The following is a 16,368-nucleotide window of genomic DNA, read 5'->3' on the forward strand; positions in this document are numbered from 1 at the left end:
TATCCAGAGCGACTTACAAATTGGTGCATTCACCTTATGACATCCAGTGGAACAGTCACTTTACAATAGTGCATCTATTGACAAGTTGAATCGGGTATGCTTGTCCAGCGTTGGAATAACAATTTGTGCTGTCGAGGGTACTGGAGGACCAGGCCTTATATCTTACTACTAATTTTGGACAGGAAAGAAAATGACACAGAATTCAGAACACTGTTCATTGATTTGATGCATTTAATTTTCTGTAAAAACATTGGTAGCTGTAATTAAGTAAACAGAGCAAATACCAAAAATTGGGTGGTGTAATGGGAAAAAGCCATGAATATAACATGGCTGTTAGTGTTTCTGTCCATATTGGGGAAAAATCTCCCCAGTCCCTTACGGGAAGAAAAATGGAAAGCAACCATTGGACATGCTTATGTTGGTTTAATGTCAAGTATTTGATCCATTCCATCAATGGCTACCTGTCCTGCATAGTAATGTTCATTATCAATTCTATCTGTCCTCTTCTTAATCCTTAAACTGTGTGTCCTAATTATTTGGCACTATACTCATGGAATCAGACATTCTCTGACAGTGAATGAGAGGGGGGGAAAAATCCATCATTACGCAAAATAATTAATGATTGAAAGCATGTTACCCACCATGTTCAAGTTAGATAATAGATCTTGCCAAGGGAAGGAAGAATGGATGCATTACCAAGTACTTGGATATAATAGGGTCTCTGTTAGCCACAGGCTTATAGTGCATTTTGGCACCTTTATGGCTTGTCCCATGAAATGGCTGGTTATGTTTCTTCGGGCCCATTTATAAGACCCATTATGCTTATTTAGCATAAAGAAGCTTTAAAATGAGAAAGATACCAAAACTATACAACTAGTTTGGAGGACAAGTGTGCTAACTCAAAACAGTAGGTCAAATACAATATAATGCTGTGATGTATTGTGTCTAAGTCCAAGACACTCATAGAGATCACAGATAAATTGAGTTTGATTCTGATTAAATGATTCACGAGTAGCATCACAAGATGGACTTTGGGTACTAAACATAAGAATTTAGACTTTTCCATCTAGCCATTTTGACAAATCCAATTTGTCAAAACATTTACAGGAGAGGCGTCAGATGCTCACAACCAGGGTTGGGCTTGTCTCCATTTCCTACAAAATAATGACAGTAAAAAAACATTGGATAACAAGGCAAAGTTAAAGGTCAGTAGTAGTCGGTAGACTAGTATGCATAATGGGTAGTTGTATGTACATTCACCAATCTGTAGAAGTATGTGAGGCCACAGAACCTCCTCACAAAGAGCACCTTCATCCTTAGTGTCAAATTATTCAAACTGTCTGTATGCATGTAAAGTTAATGCTACTGTTAGTTCCCAGAATCCAGGGATGCCCAACTCTACTATCCTACAGCCCTTGGATTTTCACATCTCCCTGGTGCTGAGTTGTCATAGAAAGTACACATCTGGTCGAAACCAGTATTTGAATAGAAGACAAGACCAAAAACAAGCAGACACTATGGCACTCGAGCTGTGCACCCCGGCCATAATCCCAAGATTGGGTTTCACTCATGTTGTACAATAACCACCCCAGTTCTGTGCGTTCCTGCTCATCTGTAGGTGTTCCCGTTGGGAGAAGCCTGAGCATTGGTCCGGTTTCTGCTCCGGACCGGTCGGTCTCGACTGAAGACGGTGTCCTGGTCACTGTTGAGCTCTGACTCGGACATCATGAGGCTGGAGTTGTGCTCCGTGCTCCTGTGTTTGATGTCTGAGAAGGGAACAGACCAGGTAGATCATGGCAGGTAGATCATGGCAGGAAATGTTTGAAATGTGTTGAATGAAATATAAGACACTTACTGTATTTGGGCCTCAGCTCCATTTTCTCCTGTTCGTCCATGTTGTCCAGTATAGTGTACTTGGTTTTCTTCCCAACCTTAGTGCGCCTCCTCCTAAACAAAACACATTTCTATTAAAGTTCAAATGCAGCCTTTAAAAAAAAAAATCAATATCAAATCATTTCCGGGTAACAAATACCTTCCTGTGATTGTTTTCAATTCAAATAGTTTAAAATATACAAAAATAGTTTCTTAGCTAATAGCCATTTCTCAAGCAAGATTTTCTAACTGGGGAGGAGAAAACGGAAAACTCGCTGTTATTGGCAGAGAGGTTTGGAGCTCTCTTTCTTATTAGTCTATTAACTAATGTACCATCAGGTGATGTCACCAGGCAGGCCGAAACCCCATCCAACCAAAATGTGGTCTTTTCATACAGCTCTTATACTAAAATGGCAGCATCATCATTTTCACAATTTCACAGTATTATTCCAACCTCAGTGTGGATATACTGTATATATACAGTACCAGTCAAAAGTTTGGACACGCCTACTCATTCCAGGATTTTTTTTATTTTTTACTATTTTCTACATTGTAGAATAATAGTGAAGACATCAACACTATGAAAAAACACATGGAATCATGTAGTAACCAAAAAAGTGTTAAACAAATCAAAATGTATTTTCAATTTGAGATTCTTCAAAGTAGCCACTCTTTGCCTTGATTACAGCTTTGCACACTCTCGGCATTCTCTCAACCAGCTTCACCTCAACCAGCTTCACATATGCTGAGCACTTGTTGGCTGCTTTTACTTTCACTCTGCGGTCCAACTCATCCCAAACCTTCTCAATTTGGTTGAGGTCGGGTGATTGTGGAGGCCAGGTCATCTGATGCAGCACTCCATCACTCCTTCTTGGTCAAATAGCCCTTACACAGCCTGAAGGTGTTTTGGGTCATTGTCCTGTTGAAAAACAAATGATAGTCCCACTAAGTGCAAACCAGATGGAATGGCGTATCGCTGCAGAATTCTGTGGTAGCCATGCTGGTTAAGTGTGCCTTGATTTATAAATAAATCACAGACAGTATCCCTAGCAAAGCACCCCAACACCATCACACCTCCTCTATGTTTCACGGTGGGAACCACACATGCGGAGATCATCCGTTCACCTACTCTGCGCCTCACAAAGACACAGCAGTTGGAACCAAAAATCTCAATATTCAATATCAATATAAATCTAAATATATTTGAGATTCTTCAAAGTAGCCACCCTTTGCCTTGATGACAGCTTTGCACACTCTTGGCATTCTCTGAACCAGCTTCATGAGGTAGTCACTTGGAATGCATTTCAATTAACAGGTGTGCCTTGTTCAAAGTTAGTTTGTGGAATTTCTTTCCTTCTTAATGCGTTTGAGCCAATCAGTTGTGACAAGGTAGGGGTGGTATACAGAAGACAGCCATATATGGTAAAAGACCAAGTCCATATTATGGCAAGAACAGCTCAAATAAGCAAAGAGTTAAAGGTAAAAAAAAAAAAAAATACTTTAAGACATTAGGTCAATCTGGAAAATTTCAAGAACTTTTAAAGTTTCTTCAAGTGCAGTCACAAAAACCATCAAGTGGTTTGATGAAACTGGCTCTCATGAGGAACACCACAGGAAAGGAAGACCCAGAGTTACCTCTGCTGCAGAGGATAAGTTCATTAGAGTTACCAGCCTCAGAAATTGCAGCCCAAATAAATGCTTCACAGAGTTCAAGTAACAGACACCTCTCAACATCAGCTGTTCAGAGGAGACTGCATGAATCGAACTGCTGCAAAGAAACCACTACTAAAGGACACCAATAAGAAAGAGAGACTTGCTTGGGCCAAGAAACATGGTATTAGACACACCTTGATTTTCTAAGATGGTGTAGCAGTCGGGCTTGTGTTTTGTCTTGTCCCGTGTAAATATAGTTTTATATCATTTTCCTCATTTTCTCTTGTATATACTTAGCATATATTTTAATCTCACTTTCCATCTACGGACTGAATATACTCTCCTGCAACCCGCCTCACCCAATGTGGTACGGATCTGCTATTTTTATACTTTAGAACCGGAACCCCCATCAGAAGTTAGCCAGCTAACTAGCTACTAGCTAGTAGTCAGTTAGCCACTGCCACTGTTAGCCACTGCTTCACAGTTAACTCGGACAACAGCCAGCCTCAGCTCGCTCAATACCTGCCAGTCTGCACAGTGCGATATCAACCCAGAGCATATCAGACTGCTTTTTCTCTACCAGATCTCCGGATTTCTACCGCATGCTCTGAACCTTTACACCGGATCATCGCAGCTAGCTAGCTGCAATCCGAGTGGCTACTCCTGGCTAACGTCTCTGTCCCAAAGCAAGCACCAGTTAGCCTTGAGCTAGCCTCGAGCTAGGCCCATCTCCCGGCTTGCCGAAGAGATCCACCAGCTAATTCTTGAGCTACAATACCTCTTATGCCAATTGGCCTGGACCCTTTACTGCCAACACGGAGACCCGCCAATCCATCACGACTGGTCTGCCGATGTAATTGTCCAAGGTGGTTTCAACGAGCTCTTCCATTGCGACATCACCGAAGGCCCATCTGCTAGCCCCGGCCCGCTAGCTGTCTAAATCGCCGTGTCTCCAGCTCGCCTAGAGTAGTAGCGACTACTGAATCGGCTCCCTGACTCACCTATTGCTACGCATTGGGCCCTATGATCACTCGGCTACACATGCCTCTCCCTAATGTCAATATACCTTGTCTATTGCTGTTTTGGTTAGTGATTATTGTCTTATTTCACTGTAGAGCCCCCAGCCCTACCGAATATGCCTTAGATAGCCCTTTCGTCCCACCCCCCACACATGCAGTTACCTCACCTGGCTTAACTGATGCCTCTAGAGACAAAACCTCTCTCATTGTCACTCAATGCCGAGGCTTACCTTCACTGTACTTACCTCCATCTGCTCCTTTCACTCTGTGTTCTGAATGCACTGGATGACCAGTTCTTATAGCCTTTAGCCGTACCTTTATCCTACCCCTCCTCTGTTCCTCTGGTGATGTAAAGGTTAACCCAGGTCCTGCAGCCCCAAGCACCACTCCCATTCTCCAGGTGCTCTCATTTGTTGCCTTCTGTAACCGTAAAAGCCTTGGTTTCAAGCATGTTAACATCAGAAGCCTCCTCCCTAAGTTTGTTTTATTCGCTGCTTTAGCACACTCCGCCAACCCTGATGTCCTAGCCGTGTCTGAATCCTGGCTCAGGAAGGCCACCAAAAATCCTGAAATTTCCATGCCCAACTACAACATTTTCTGACAAGATCAAACTGCCAAAGGGGGCGGAGTTGTAATCTACTGCAGAGATAGCCTGCAGAGGGCTGTCAAACTATCCAGGTCTGTGCCCAAACAATTCGAGCTTCTACTTTTAAAAATCCACCTTTCCAGAAACAAGTCTCTCACTGTTGCCGCTTGTTATAGACTCCCCTCAGCCCCCGGCTGTGCTCTGGACACCATATGTGAATTGATTGCCCCCATCTATCTTCAGAGTTCGTACTGTTAGGTGACCTAAACTGGGATATGCTTAACACCCCAGCCATCCTACAATCTAAGCTATCTCAATCTCACGCAAATGATCAAGGAACCTACCAGGTACAACCCTAAATCCGTAACCATGGGCACCCTCTTAGATATCATCCTGACCAACTTGCCCTCTAAATACAACTATGCCATCTTCAATCAGGATCTCAGCGATCACTGCCTCATTGCCTGCGTCCGTAATGGGTCCATGGTCAAACGACCCTCCCTCATCACTGTCAAACGCTCACTAAAACACTTCAGCAACCAGGCCTTTCGAATCGACCTGGCCCGGGTATCCTGGAAGGATATTGACCTCATCCCTTCAGTAGAGGATGCCTGGTTGCTCTTTAAAAGTGCTTTCCTCACCACCTTAAATAAGCATGCCCCATTCAAAAAATGTAGAACTAAGAACAGATATAGCCCTTGGTTCACTCCAGACTTGACTGCCCTTGACCAGCAGAAAAGCAACCTGTGGCGTTCTGCATTAGCATCGAATAGCCCCTGCGATATGCAACTTTTCAGGGAAGTCAGGAACCAATATACACAGTCAGTTAGGAAGGCAAAGGCCAGCTTTGTCAAACAGAAATTTGCATCCTGTAGCACTAATTACAAAAAGTTTTAGGACACTGTAAAGTCTATGGAGAATAAGAGCACCTCCTCACAGCTGCACACTGCACTGAGGCAGTTTGAACCTTTTAAATAAAGGTTAAACAAATAAAAAATGAAAAAAACAAGCAATGGACATTAGATCGGTGGAAATCTGTCCTTGTGTCTGATGAGTCCAAATTAGTGATTTTTGGTTCCAACTGCTGTGTCTTTGTGAGGCGCAGAGTAGGTGAACGGATGATCTCCCCATGTGTGGTTCCAACCGTGAAGCATGGAAGAGGAGGTGTGATGGTGTGGGGGTGCTTTGCTGGGGATACCGTCTGTGGTTTATTTCTAATTCAAGGCACACCTAACCAGCATGGCTACCACAGCATTCTGCAGCAATACTCCATTCCATCTGCTTTGCACTTAGTGGGACTTTCATTTGCTTTTCAACAGGACAATGACTCAACACACCCCCAGGTTGTGTAAGGGCAATTTGACCAAGAAGGAGAGTGATGGAGTGCTGTATTAGATGACCTGGCCTCCACAATCACCCGACCTCAACTAAACTGAGATGGTTTGGGATGAGTTGGACCGCAGAGTGAAGTAAAAGCAGCCAACAAGTGCTCAGCATATGTGGGAACTCCTTCAAGACTGTTTGAAAAGCAATCCAGGTGAAGCTGGTTGAGAAAATGCAGAGAGTGTGCAAAGCTGTAATCAAGACAAAGAATGGCTACTTTGTTTAACACTTTTTTAGTTACTACATGATTCCATATGTGTTTTTTCACAGTTTTTATGTCTTCACTATTATTCTACAATGTAGGAAATAGTAAAAAATAAAGAAAACTCTTGAATGAGTGGGTGTGTCCAAACTTATATATATGAAGAAGGACAGGATGAAGTAGAGAACCCACCACTCTGCCAAACAGAATAGAGAAAGGACTGGCACTGTGAATATATATTTATATATAAAGTAAATCACATGTTTTACTGCATTGGGCCTTTAACAAACAGAATCAGAAACAAAATCAGAAACAAAATCTATATCGGACATTGTTGTGTGTCTGAGCAAGAAAGGAAAGGTCACCTTTTGCAGCAGTAGACACAGTAGACACACGTCCAGGTGACTGTCACGATGAAGACAATGACCATGAAGAAGGACAGGATGAAGTAGAGAACCTGCCACTCTGCCAAACAGAATAGAGAAAGGACTGGCACTGTGAATGTAGTATCTCACAGCAGACGGGGCAAACAAGTATGTCGTCCTCTCAGGACCGATGAATGAACATAGCTCACCACAGTTGCTCTCTCCATCGCCAAAGATCCGGCGAATGAGGTTCTCTGTCCAGAAGGGGTCACAGACACACTCCATGGTGATTGGGTCACACGTCCCACAGCCCGAGCAGCAGAGCAAGCACACTGTGTGGGGTGTGGGATGAATACACAAACGGGATCAGCATACACCACGGCAGAGGACAAAGACAGACAGCTTTCTTTAGTCACCAAGTGATGAGATCTAGTCAAATTTAATCTCTCATGTACTATAATCAGATATAGTCTATAATGTTGTTATAACATTGTAACAGGCTTTGATATAATATGGTATGATAAGGTAAGATGGGTGCTTTGTATGCATTTTCTGCATTGGGCAATACCTGATATCTGAGTGTCCCCATAGGCCCCTTAGGTGGATGCCATTGTCCAGGACGTGGAGCAGTGCGGCCAACTGTCTGAGCACGGTGTCCTTCTGTGACACACTCACCTGGGCCAGCGCAACCAACATCTCCACCTCCACCTCCTCACGACCACCAGGGTCTGTGGACACACACACTGTCTGAGAACATTCCCACTCTGACAGAACACACATATGCTGTACGTGCTGTTCAGCTCTTCCTCCTAATGCTCGTCATGGTCCGTGGGGAAACACAGTCCGAGAACACACACACACCTACCTGGCCGCACTTCCATGGTGGCTGTGGCGGTGCTGCTGCGTCCCTGGGTGTCTGTGACACGCAACTGGAACAGATAGGTCCCCTCCACCAAGTTGGCCAGGTACAGGGAGGCCTGCTGCTCTGAACCATACAGCACCTCCTGGGGGAACAGCAGGACAGAGTAGTTCCTACCATAAAGTAATTCCTACTTCCTACCAGTTTAGCTAACAGCATATTACAAGTTCAAACTATATTTACCGTACACCTAAGTATCAAGACTCCTCTCACTCACCCCAGCAGCAGGGCTCTGACTGTCCCGGACCCAGAGGAAGTCCACCGTGGCTGGGTCACCATCCGTCATTGAGCCTCTGAGTACCAGGGAGTTGTTGGGCATGGCTCGGGTGTGGCTGCCGCTGGCATGTGCTACAGGTGGAAGGCTTCTGGCTGAGGGAGGATGGACAACAGGCTGTAGATGAATACCATCATGTTCAACCAGCCTGGGTGATGTCTCATCTTGTTTTGAACAGATTTGCTGTGTTTGAAGCATTGTGTGTTTTCTTAGTAGGTTGACGTTTATTGTCATGAATTATTGTTAGGGTTAGGCATTAGGGTTAGCAGTGTGGTTAAGGTTAGGTTTAAAATCACATTTGAGTACTTTGTGTCTGTGCCAGCTAGGGACCACTCTGCAGAGCTGCCTCCAGTACATGAGCCATCCCAATAAATGCCAACCTGTGTTTTCTTACCCTCTTGAACCCTGACTGTGAGCAAGGCACTGTCTTTCAGCCCTTCCTGGTCACTCACAGTCAGACTAAATGTATAGCGGCCTGCTCTGAGGCTCGTTACTATGGCTATGGGCTTGTCCACACCCTGTGTCCTTGACCCTGGAGGACCTCTACAAAACAGCACAGAAAATGACATTGTAAGAAGGCTCTTCAGCTTGTTCTTCATATCTTTATAGACTTTTATGGACTCAACCTTTGACCTATATGAACAGTGTTGGTACCTGATGGTGTCCCAGTGGTAGCTGGTGACGGCGTGGTCATCAGTGCTGCTGCTTCCGTCCAAGGTGACGCTGGTCACTGGGAGGGTCAGCTGCCTGTTAGGACCCACTATAGCCACAGGAGCTCCGTTTGACACCTTGACCTCAGCTATGGGGGTGCTTTTGTTCTCTATGGGACAGAGCAAAACAGGTCATTTTTGAAACATGTCCTATTCATGTTTTGATACCCTTGGCTTTACCTTGGGTTTACTACTAGGTGGACTAAGGTAAAGTAATGCCTGAAGTTAACTGCCTGAGGACAATCCAATGCTGTAGAACATATCTGATACTCTGTTATAATCTTAATACCGTACTGTCCTTATGTCATTTACCTGTCTTCTGAGTGACAGAGGCACTAGCAGAGGGGGTAGCTGCAGTAAGGTCATCCTGCCTGTGGGCCAGGGTAGCAGCAAGGCCAGGGCTGGAGGTGAGAGTGACATGGCTGGGGTAGGGCATTTGGTTATTCTCCACTGACTGAATGACTTTCACTGTAGCCATGGAGGAGTCTGACAACCCGGCAGAATCTGTAATGGTCAACCTGGAAAAAAATCCAGATGAATCCAGCTACTCTTGTAGCTTGTATTGTGGTGGTGGGGAAACATTGATGGTAATGGCTTACACAGTATCTATGTCACGTTTCCATGAGGCTACATTTAAACAGAATGTCAGTTAAGGTTTTTTATAGGGAAGATATAACTATCTAAAGGCAGAAAACCTTTGGTCCTGTATTATTGTTAGTTAAACACCAACTATGATTAATAGAGACCGTGCACTGTAACTATCAGTGCAGTCTGACCTTTGTTCCATGGTAGAGCAGCATACCCAAACTATTTGATTTATTTATTTATTTCACTATTTGAATTTCAGGCTTGAATTGACTGGGATGAATTTGATTTGGACCCTAAGTTTAGGCCACAGAGGTCCTATCCATACCTGAACGTGTACTCCCCAGGGGCAAGGTTGGATAGGTTGAGAATCTGTGTGTCCGAGAAAGCTCCAAGCTCTATGGATGGACCTCCAACCTGCTCCCAGTGATGGCTGATGATCACTCCATCATCAGAACTCTCTATGAGGGACCATCAAACACAAGATAGTCATAATATAGGCCAAATCTATTCTGTAAACGGACGCACATGATATCTCATTAGGTGGGTGCTTGATAGAATTCACAGTCAAATAATTGGATAGGACCTGCGGACTCAAATTCATCAACAGATTTACATACGGGCTAACGCTATTTAAATACAGCAGTAAGACATTGTTTCGACCCAAAACAGATCTTCATCCTCGATTGAAACACTGTTTTTGTTTCACATCAATAAATGTTGGAGCATTTGAGTGTGCATGCCCTAATTGCTCTTAGTCCAGTATTTTGATATTAGACTAAACTCCTTGAATGTTCATTCATCTGTCTGATACTACTGCTCTGGTGACAAGAGGAAGACTCCCCTCTACTGATTCATCAACACCATGTCCAGCAGCATCTCAACATCCACAGGGGAACATTTCTCCTTTCCATTTCTCATTTTGGGGGACTGTCATGATGATAAATATTAAGATAATACATGAACCCAACAGCTAAAACAAATTATTTATTGAGGTTGTTACAAACTTGGAAAAGAAAGAACACACTGATGCAAAAACCATTTCTCGATTGAATGAATATGGTCTTACATTTACATTTGAGTAATTTAGCAGACACTCTTATCCAGAGCGAAATACAGGAACAACTAAGGTTAAGTGCCTTGCTCAAGGGCACATCGACAGATTTTTCACCTAGTCGGCTCTGGGATTCGGTTACTGGCCCAACGCTCTTAACCACTAGGCTACCTGCCACCCCAGCTATATAGTATTATATGCAAACTATTCAATTACATGATATCTGAAACAGACAGTTTATTTTGTTTTTAATAATACAGTAATTGTTCATTTATAAGGCATTTAGAAGTAGAATATACACGCCACGATGGAAATAGTTTAAATTCAGCTTGTAAACTGAAATCAGCATTTTCCCCACATTTCATATATCTAAGTCAGAGGAGAATCACTGGGTCCAACGTGACAGTGGCCTACATGTCAAATCAGAGGAGAATCACTGGGTCCAACGTGACAGTGGCCTACATGCTAAATCAGAGGAGAATCACTGGGTCCAACGTGACAGTGGCCTACATGCTAAATCAGAGGAGAATCACTGGGTCCAACGTGACAGTGGCCTACATGCTAAATCAGAGGAGAATCACTGGGTCCAACGTGACAGTGGCCTACATGCTAAATCAGAGGAGAATCACTGGGTCCAACGTGACAGTGGCCTACATGCTAAGTCAGAGGAGAATCACTGGGTCCAACGTGACAGTGGCCTACATGCTAAATCAGAGGAGAATCACTGGGTCCAACGTGACAGTGGCCTACATGTCAAATCAGAGGAGAATCACTGGGTCCAACGTGACAGTGGCCTACATGTCAAATCAGAGGAGAATCACTGGGTCCAACGTGACAGTGGCCTACATGCTAAATCAGAGGAGAATCACTGGGTCCAACGTGACAGTGGCCTACATGCTAAATCAGAGGAGAATCACTGGGTCCAACGTGACAGTGGCCTACATGCTAAATCAGAGGAGAATCACTGGGTCCAACGTGACAGTGGCCTACATGCTAAATCAGAGGAGAATCACTGGGTCCAACGTGACAGTGGCCTACATGTCAAATCAGAGGAGAATCACTGGGTCCAACGTGACAGTGGCCTACATGTCAAATCAGAGGAGAATCACTGGGTCCAACGTGACAGTGGCCTACATGCTAAATCAGAGGAGAATCACTGGGTCCAACGTGACAGTGGCCTACATGCTAAATCAGAGGAGAATCACTGGGTCCAACGTGACAGTGGCCTACATGCTAAATCAGAGGAGAATCACTGGGTCCAACGTGACAGTGGCCTACATGCTAAATCAGAGGAGAATCACTGGGTCCAACGTGACAGTGGCCTACATGTCAAATCAGAGGAGAATCACTGGGTCCAACGTGACAGTGGCCTACATGTCAAATCAGAGGAGAATCACTGGGTCCAACGTGACAGTGGCCTACATGTCAAATCAGAGGAGAATCACTGGGTCCAACGTGACAGTGGCCTACATGTCAAATCAGAGGAGAATCACTGGGTCCAACGTGACAGTGGCCTACATGCTAAATCAGAGGAGAATCACTGGGTCCAACGTGACAGTGGCCTACATGCTAAATCAGAGGAGAATCACTGGGTCCAACGTGACAGTGGCCTACATGCTAAATCAGAGGAGAATCACTGGGTCCAACGTGACAGTGGCCTACATGTCAAATCAGAGGAGAATCACTGGGTCCAACGTGACAGTGGCCTACATGTCAAATCAGAGGAGAATCACTGGGTCCAACGTGACAGTGGCCTACATGCTAAATCAGAGGAGAATCACTGGGTCCAACGTGACAGTGGCCTACATGCTAAATCAGAGGAGAATCACAGGGTCCAACGTGACAGTGGCCTACATGCTAAATCAGAGGAGAATCACTGGGTCCAACGTGACAGTGGCCTACATGCTAAATCAGAGGAGAATCACTGGGTCCAACGTGACAGTGGCCTACATGTCAAATCAGAGGAGAATCACTGGGTCCAACGTGACAGTGGCCTACATGTCAAATCAGAGGAGAATCACTGGGTCCAACGTGACAGTGGCCTACATGTCAAATCAGAGGAGAATCACTGGGTCCAACGTGACAGTGGCCTACATGTCAAATCAGAGGAGAATCACTGGGTCCAACGTGACAGTGGCCTACATGTCAAATCAGAGGAGAATCACTGGGTCCAACGTGACAGTGGCCTACATGTCAAATCAGAGGAGAATCACTGGGTCCAACGTGACAGTGGCCTACATGCTAAATCAGAGGAGAATCACTGGGTCCAACGTGACAGTGGCCTACATGCTAAATCAGAGGAGAATCACTGGGTCCAACGTGACAGTGGCCTACATGCTAAATCAGAGGAGAATCACTGGGTCCAACGTGACAGTGGCCTACATGTCAAATCAGAGGAGAATCACTGGGTCCAACGTGACAGTGGCCTACATGTCAAATCAGAGGAGAATCACTGGGTCCAACGTGACAGTGGCCTACATGTCAAATCAGAGGAGAATCACTGGGTCCAACGTGACAGTGGCCTACATGTCAAATCGCTGGTCTCCAAGGGGAAAAGCCTGGTCACAGCTCCCTCTCTTGGCTCAAAGGGAAAAGCCGCTCACAGTGCTACTGGTGACCTGCACCACCCGTCAAAGCCCCAAAAGGCTAAAGTCCTATATTAGTCCATCCTGCTTGTTGACCCCATCAACCCCAATGAAACCAGGATGATCCTGAGGAAGGTTGGTTGTCTAGGCTCATCTCAGATGGCTGTGTCATGTCCTAAGCTATCCCAGCAGGCCTCACAGTGTCCAGTCCTGTCCCAGAGTGCTGTGCAGCATGTGGAAGGCAGTGCCTGTCAGATGCCTGGCCACATTTCCTTCCCACTGACAGAGAAGCAGCTGAACAACATAACAAAGAAAGAAATGAAAAGATTGGAAGAAAAATATCTATTAATCAAAAGAAAGGACCTGGAAAAGAAATGGAGCAAACGGCAGAGGCCTAAAGTGATCCTCAAGCTGCGACCCGCCCTCGGAAGCAGCAGACTGAAGTCAACAGCCAGCCAGATGGAATGGGGGCTCTGCAAGTACGTAAGATAAGGTGTCTATCGACAAAGTACAGAAGAGAGCAGCCAGCCAGATGAAACGAGGAGAACTCCAAATCCAAACGCTTCTTCAATATCCCTCCCAGCCAGAAGAAGTCTAGAGTCATTCATATTTACTCATATGCATTTGCACCCAGACACGTAGCCAATCACCATACACACACAAGCACTAACAACATTTGCTTTTAAGTTTAGGTTTGCAGCATCTATTAGTTTGAAAATACACTTTTACATTAACCACACACAGTGTGTAGTATTTGTATTCATATCAGTCTGTTTTATGGTACATCAGAGCTGTGACTGATCATTCATCTGATATATATTTATCTTTAATAGGCCTACTCTAAAAGTAAATAGTAACATTATGGTAAGGTTAGTCACCATCCAAAGCCAACTATTTCATACATACGGCTGCCGTTGATGATGGTTGAAAGTGACACGACCTGGGTTACTGGGAGGGTGACGGCTTTGGGGGTCTGGTTCCTTCTCGCCGCTGTAACATAAGAGATATTCCATCCATTAGGACTGTCAGACATGTGTGACTGCTGTGTGCCCTTTCTAATTAATCCAGGAAATAAACTTCAGCTCATGCTTGTAAAAACCATTGTGTTTGTGACTGTACCAGTTTGGGGCTCTGGGCCGACGGGGGCTACCAGTTCCACTGTGTCCCTGGGCAACGTTTGCTCTACAGGATTTTCAGATTATACAGAGACAAGCGATTGTCACTGGGGGGTGCCCCCTGGTTGATAGTCGCCCCAGTGGAAGGACTGGGCAGGCTGCTTTCAGCCCCTTCTGTTGCAAATCCCAGCCCCACTAGCCTGCCTTCACTTTCCGATAGGTTGAAACCATCCCTCCCTTCCAATGCTGCAGGCCAATCTACAAGATCCCCACCATTATCCTCAGGGCCAAGTTCACTCTCAGGGTATTCCAAACCCATCCCACCTGGGTCATCAAAATCCATCTGGGGCCCATCTAACAGGGCTAGGTCATTCAGTGCCTCCACGTCCCAAGAGGGGCGGGGCCTCCAGCGACTGGGGTAGGGCTCCACCCTGACCAGAGACTGGAGCAGCAGGGTCTGGGGGGATCCTCTCTGCACGAAGGCCATATAGGAATCAGCTCCAGGTCTCTGTCTGGGCTGACAGTTCTCCCTCTGCTGGCAGCTGAGGATGTAGCAGCGACGCTCAAACAGCCAGGCCAGGTTACATTCAGGCAGATCACAACACGCCCCGGCACACTGCGCAAGAGATGACATGTCTGGCACCCGCAAAATATTGCTGCTCCTCAGGGCCGGGGAGACCACAGCCTCTGAGTAGGTCGCACCCTGCCAGCACTGTGACGCCTCTGCAGCTATGGTACAGAGCACAGAGATATTTTTATTTTTTTATTTTTTTTATTTCACCTTTATTTAACCAGGTAGGCTAGTTGAGAACAAGTTCTCATTTGCAACTGCGACCTGGCCAAGATAAAGCATAGCAGTGTGAACAGACAACACAGAGTTACACATGGAGTAAACAATTAGCAAGTCAATAACACAGTAGAAAAAAATGGGCAGTCTATATACAATGTGTGCAAAAGGCATGAGGAGGTAGGCGAATAATACAATTTTGCAGATTAACACTGGAGTGATAAATGATCAGATGGGCATGTACAGGTAGAAATATTGGTGTGCAAAAGAGCAGAAAAGTAAATAAATAAAAACAGTATAAAAACAGTATGGGAATGAGGTAGGTGAAAAAGGGTGAGCTATTTACCTATAGACCATGTACAGCTGCAGTGATCGGTTAGCTATGGTCAAACAGCTTTTGCTTATACTTTGCTTACATTTAGTAGTAAAAGTCAGCAATACAATCAGCTTGTTTCACAGTGGGAAGAGTCACCTTCCAACATGCTCCACTAAGGCATAAACCAGATGGAACCATTAAACGGAGGAAAACTAGCATTAATTATTCAGTGATCACTTCACTGATACTGTGAGCCTAGGTAATACTCACATCTTAGCTCTCAACAATATCATCTGATAACTGAGGGAAAAGGCATCAGCTGCTTTCTTTGTGTCACTGAACACAACACAGTGGCGAGTGTACGATAATGAACAAATGGACTCAATAACAGCAAACGTAATTCTTCTGCTGATCTCATAAGGGGATATTGAGTGCACAAGCAGATCCTGGTAAACATCACCCAAATATACTGCCACTCTTAGAATGAATCAATAAGCTTTTTGGAGGTACTTAAAGGGCACATTTGGGTTCATTATCCTGTTACTAATTGTTCATTTTAACCCGGGAAAAGCATCTCTCAGTGAAACCATTGTCTTTTTAACACCATGGGTGTCACGCCCTGATCTGTTTCACCTGTCTTTGTGATTGTCTCCACCCCCCTCCGGGTGTTGCCCATCTTCCTCATTATCCCCTGTGTATTTATACCTGTGTTCTCTGTTCATCTGGTTTGTCAAGTCAACCAGTGTTTTGCCTCAGCGCCTGCTTTTCCCAGTCTCTCTTTTTCTCACCCTCCTGGCTTTGCCCCTTGCCTGTCCTGACTCTGAGCCCGCCTGCCTGATCACTCTGCCTGACCCTGAGCCTGCCTGCCGTCCAAACATGACTGTTGTTTGTTAACTTTATGAATCCTACAATACAACATAGAACACACAGCACAAATATTCAT

General features: G+C 45.0%; 1 protein-coding gene across 4 annotated transcripts; it reads right to left on the reverse strand.

Annotated features, from left to right (window-relative positions):
- Positions 1 to 1,898: 1,898 nt before the first annotated feature.
- Positions 1,899 to 14,527, reverse strand: LOC118364504 (dyslexia-associated protein KIAA0319 homolog). 4 transcript variants are annotated; one of them, XM_052489641.1, is made up of 9 exons: positions 14,114 to 14,527; positions 9,897 to 10,029; positions 9,296 to 9,501; positions 8,928 to 9,093; positions 8,668 to 8,816; positions 8,217 to 8,368; positions 7,946 to 8,084; positions 7,081 to 7,808; positions 1,899 to 1,947 (listed from the first exon to the last, which is right to left on the reverse strand). In XM_052489641.1, exons 1-8 carry the CDS (start codon positions 14,238 to 14,240, stop codon positions 7,552 to 7,554), a joined length of 1,329 nt encoding a protein of 442 aa, XP_052345601.1. In that variant the 5' UTR covers positions 14,241 to 14,527; the 3' UTR covers positions 1,899 to 1,947; positions 7,081 to 7,551. The 4 variants fall into 4 exon arrangements, with proteins under 4 accessions (XP_052345601.1, XP_052345599.1, XP_052345598.1 ...); XM_052489639.1 differs by having other exon boundaries at positions 7,081 to 7,412; positions 7,649 to 7,808; positions 8,668 to 9,093; XM_052489640.1 differs by lacking the exon at positions 1,899 to 1,947 and having other exon boundaries at positions 7,081 to 7,180; positions 7,290 to 7,412; positions 7,649 to 7,808; positions 8,668 to 9,093.
- Positions 14,528 to 16,368: the final 1,841 nt, after the last annotated feature.

The sequence above is a fragment of the Oncorhynchus keta genome, chromosome 31, assembly GCF_023373465.1.
Source record: "Oncorhynchus keta strain PuntledgeMale-10-30-2019 chromosome 31, Oket_V2, whole genome shotgun sequence".
Lineage (NCBI taxonomy): Eukaryota > Metazoa > Chordata > Actinopteri > Salmoniformes > Salmonidae > Oncorhynchus > Oncorhynchus keta.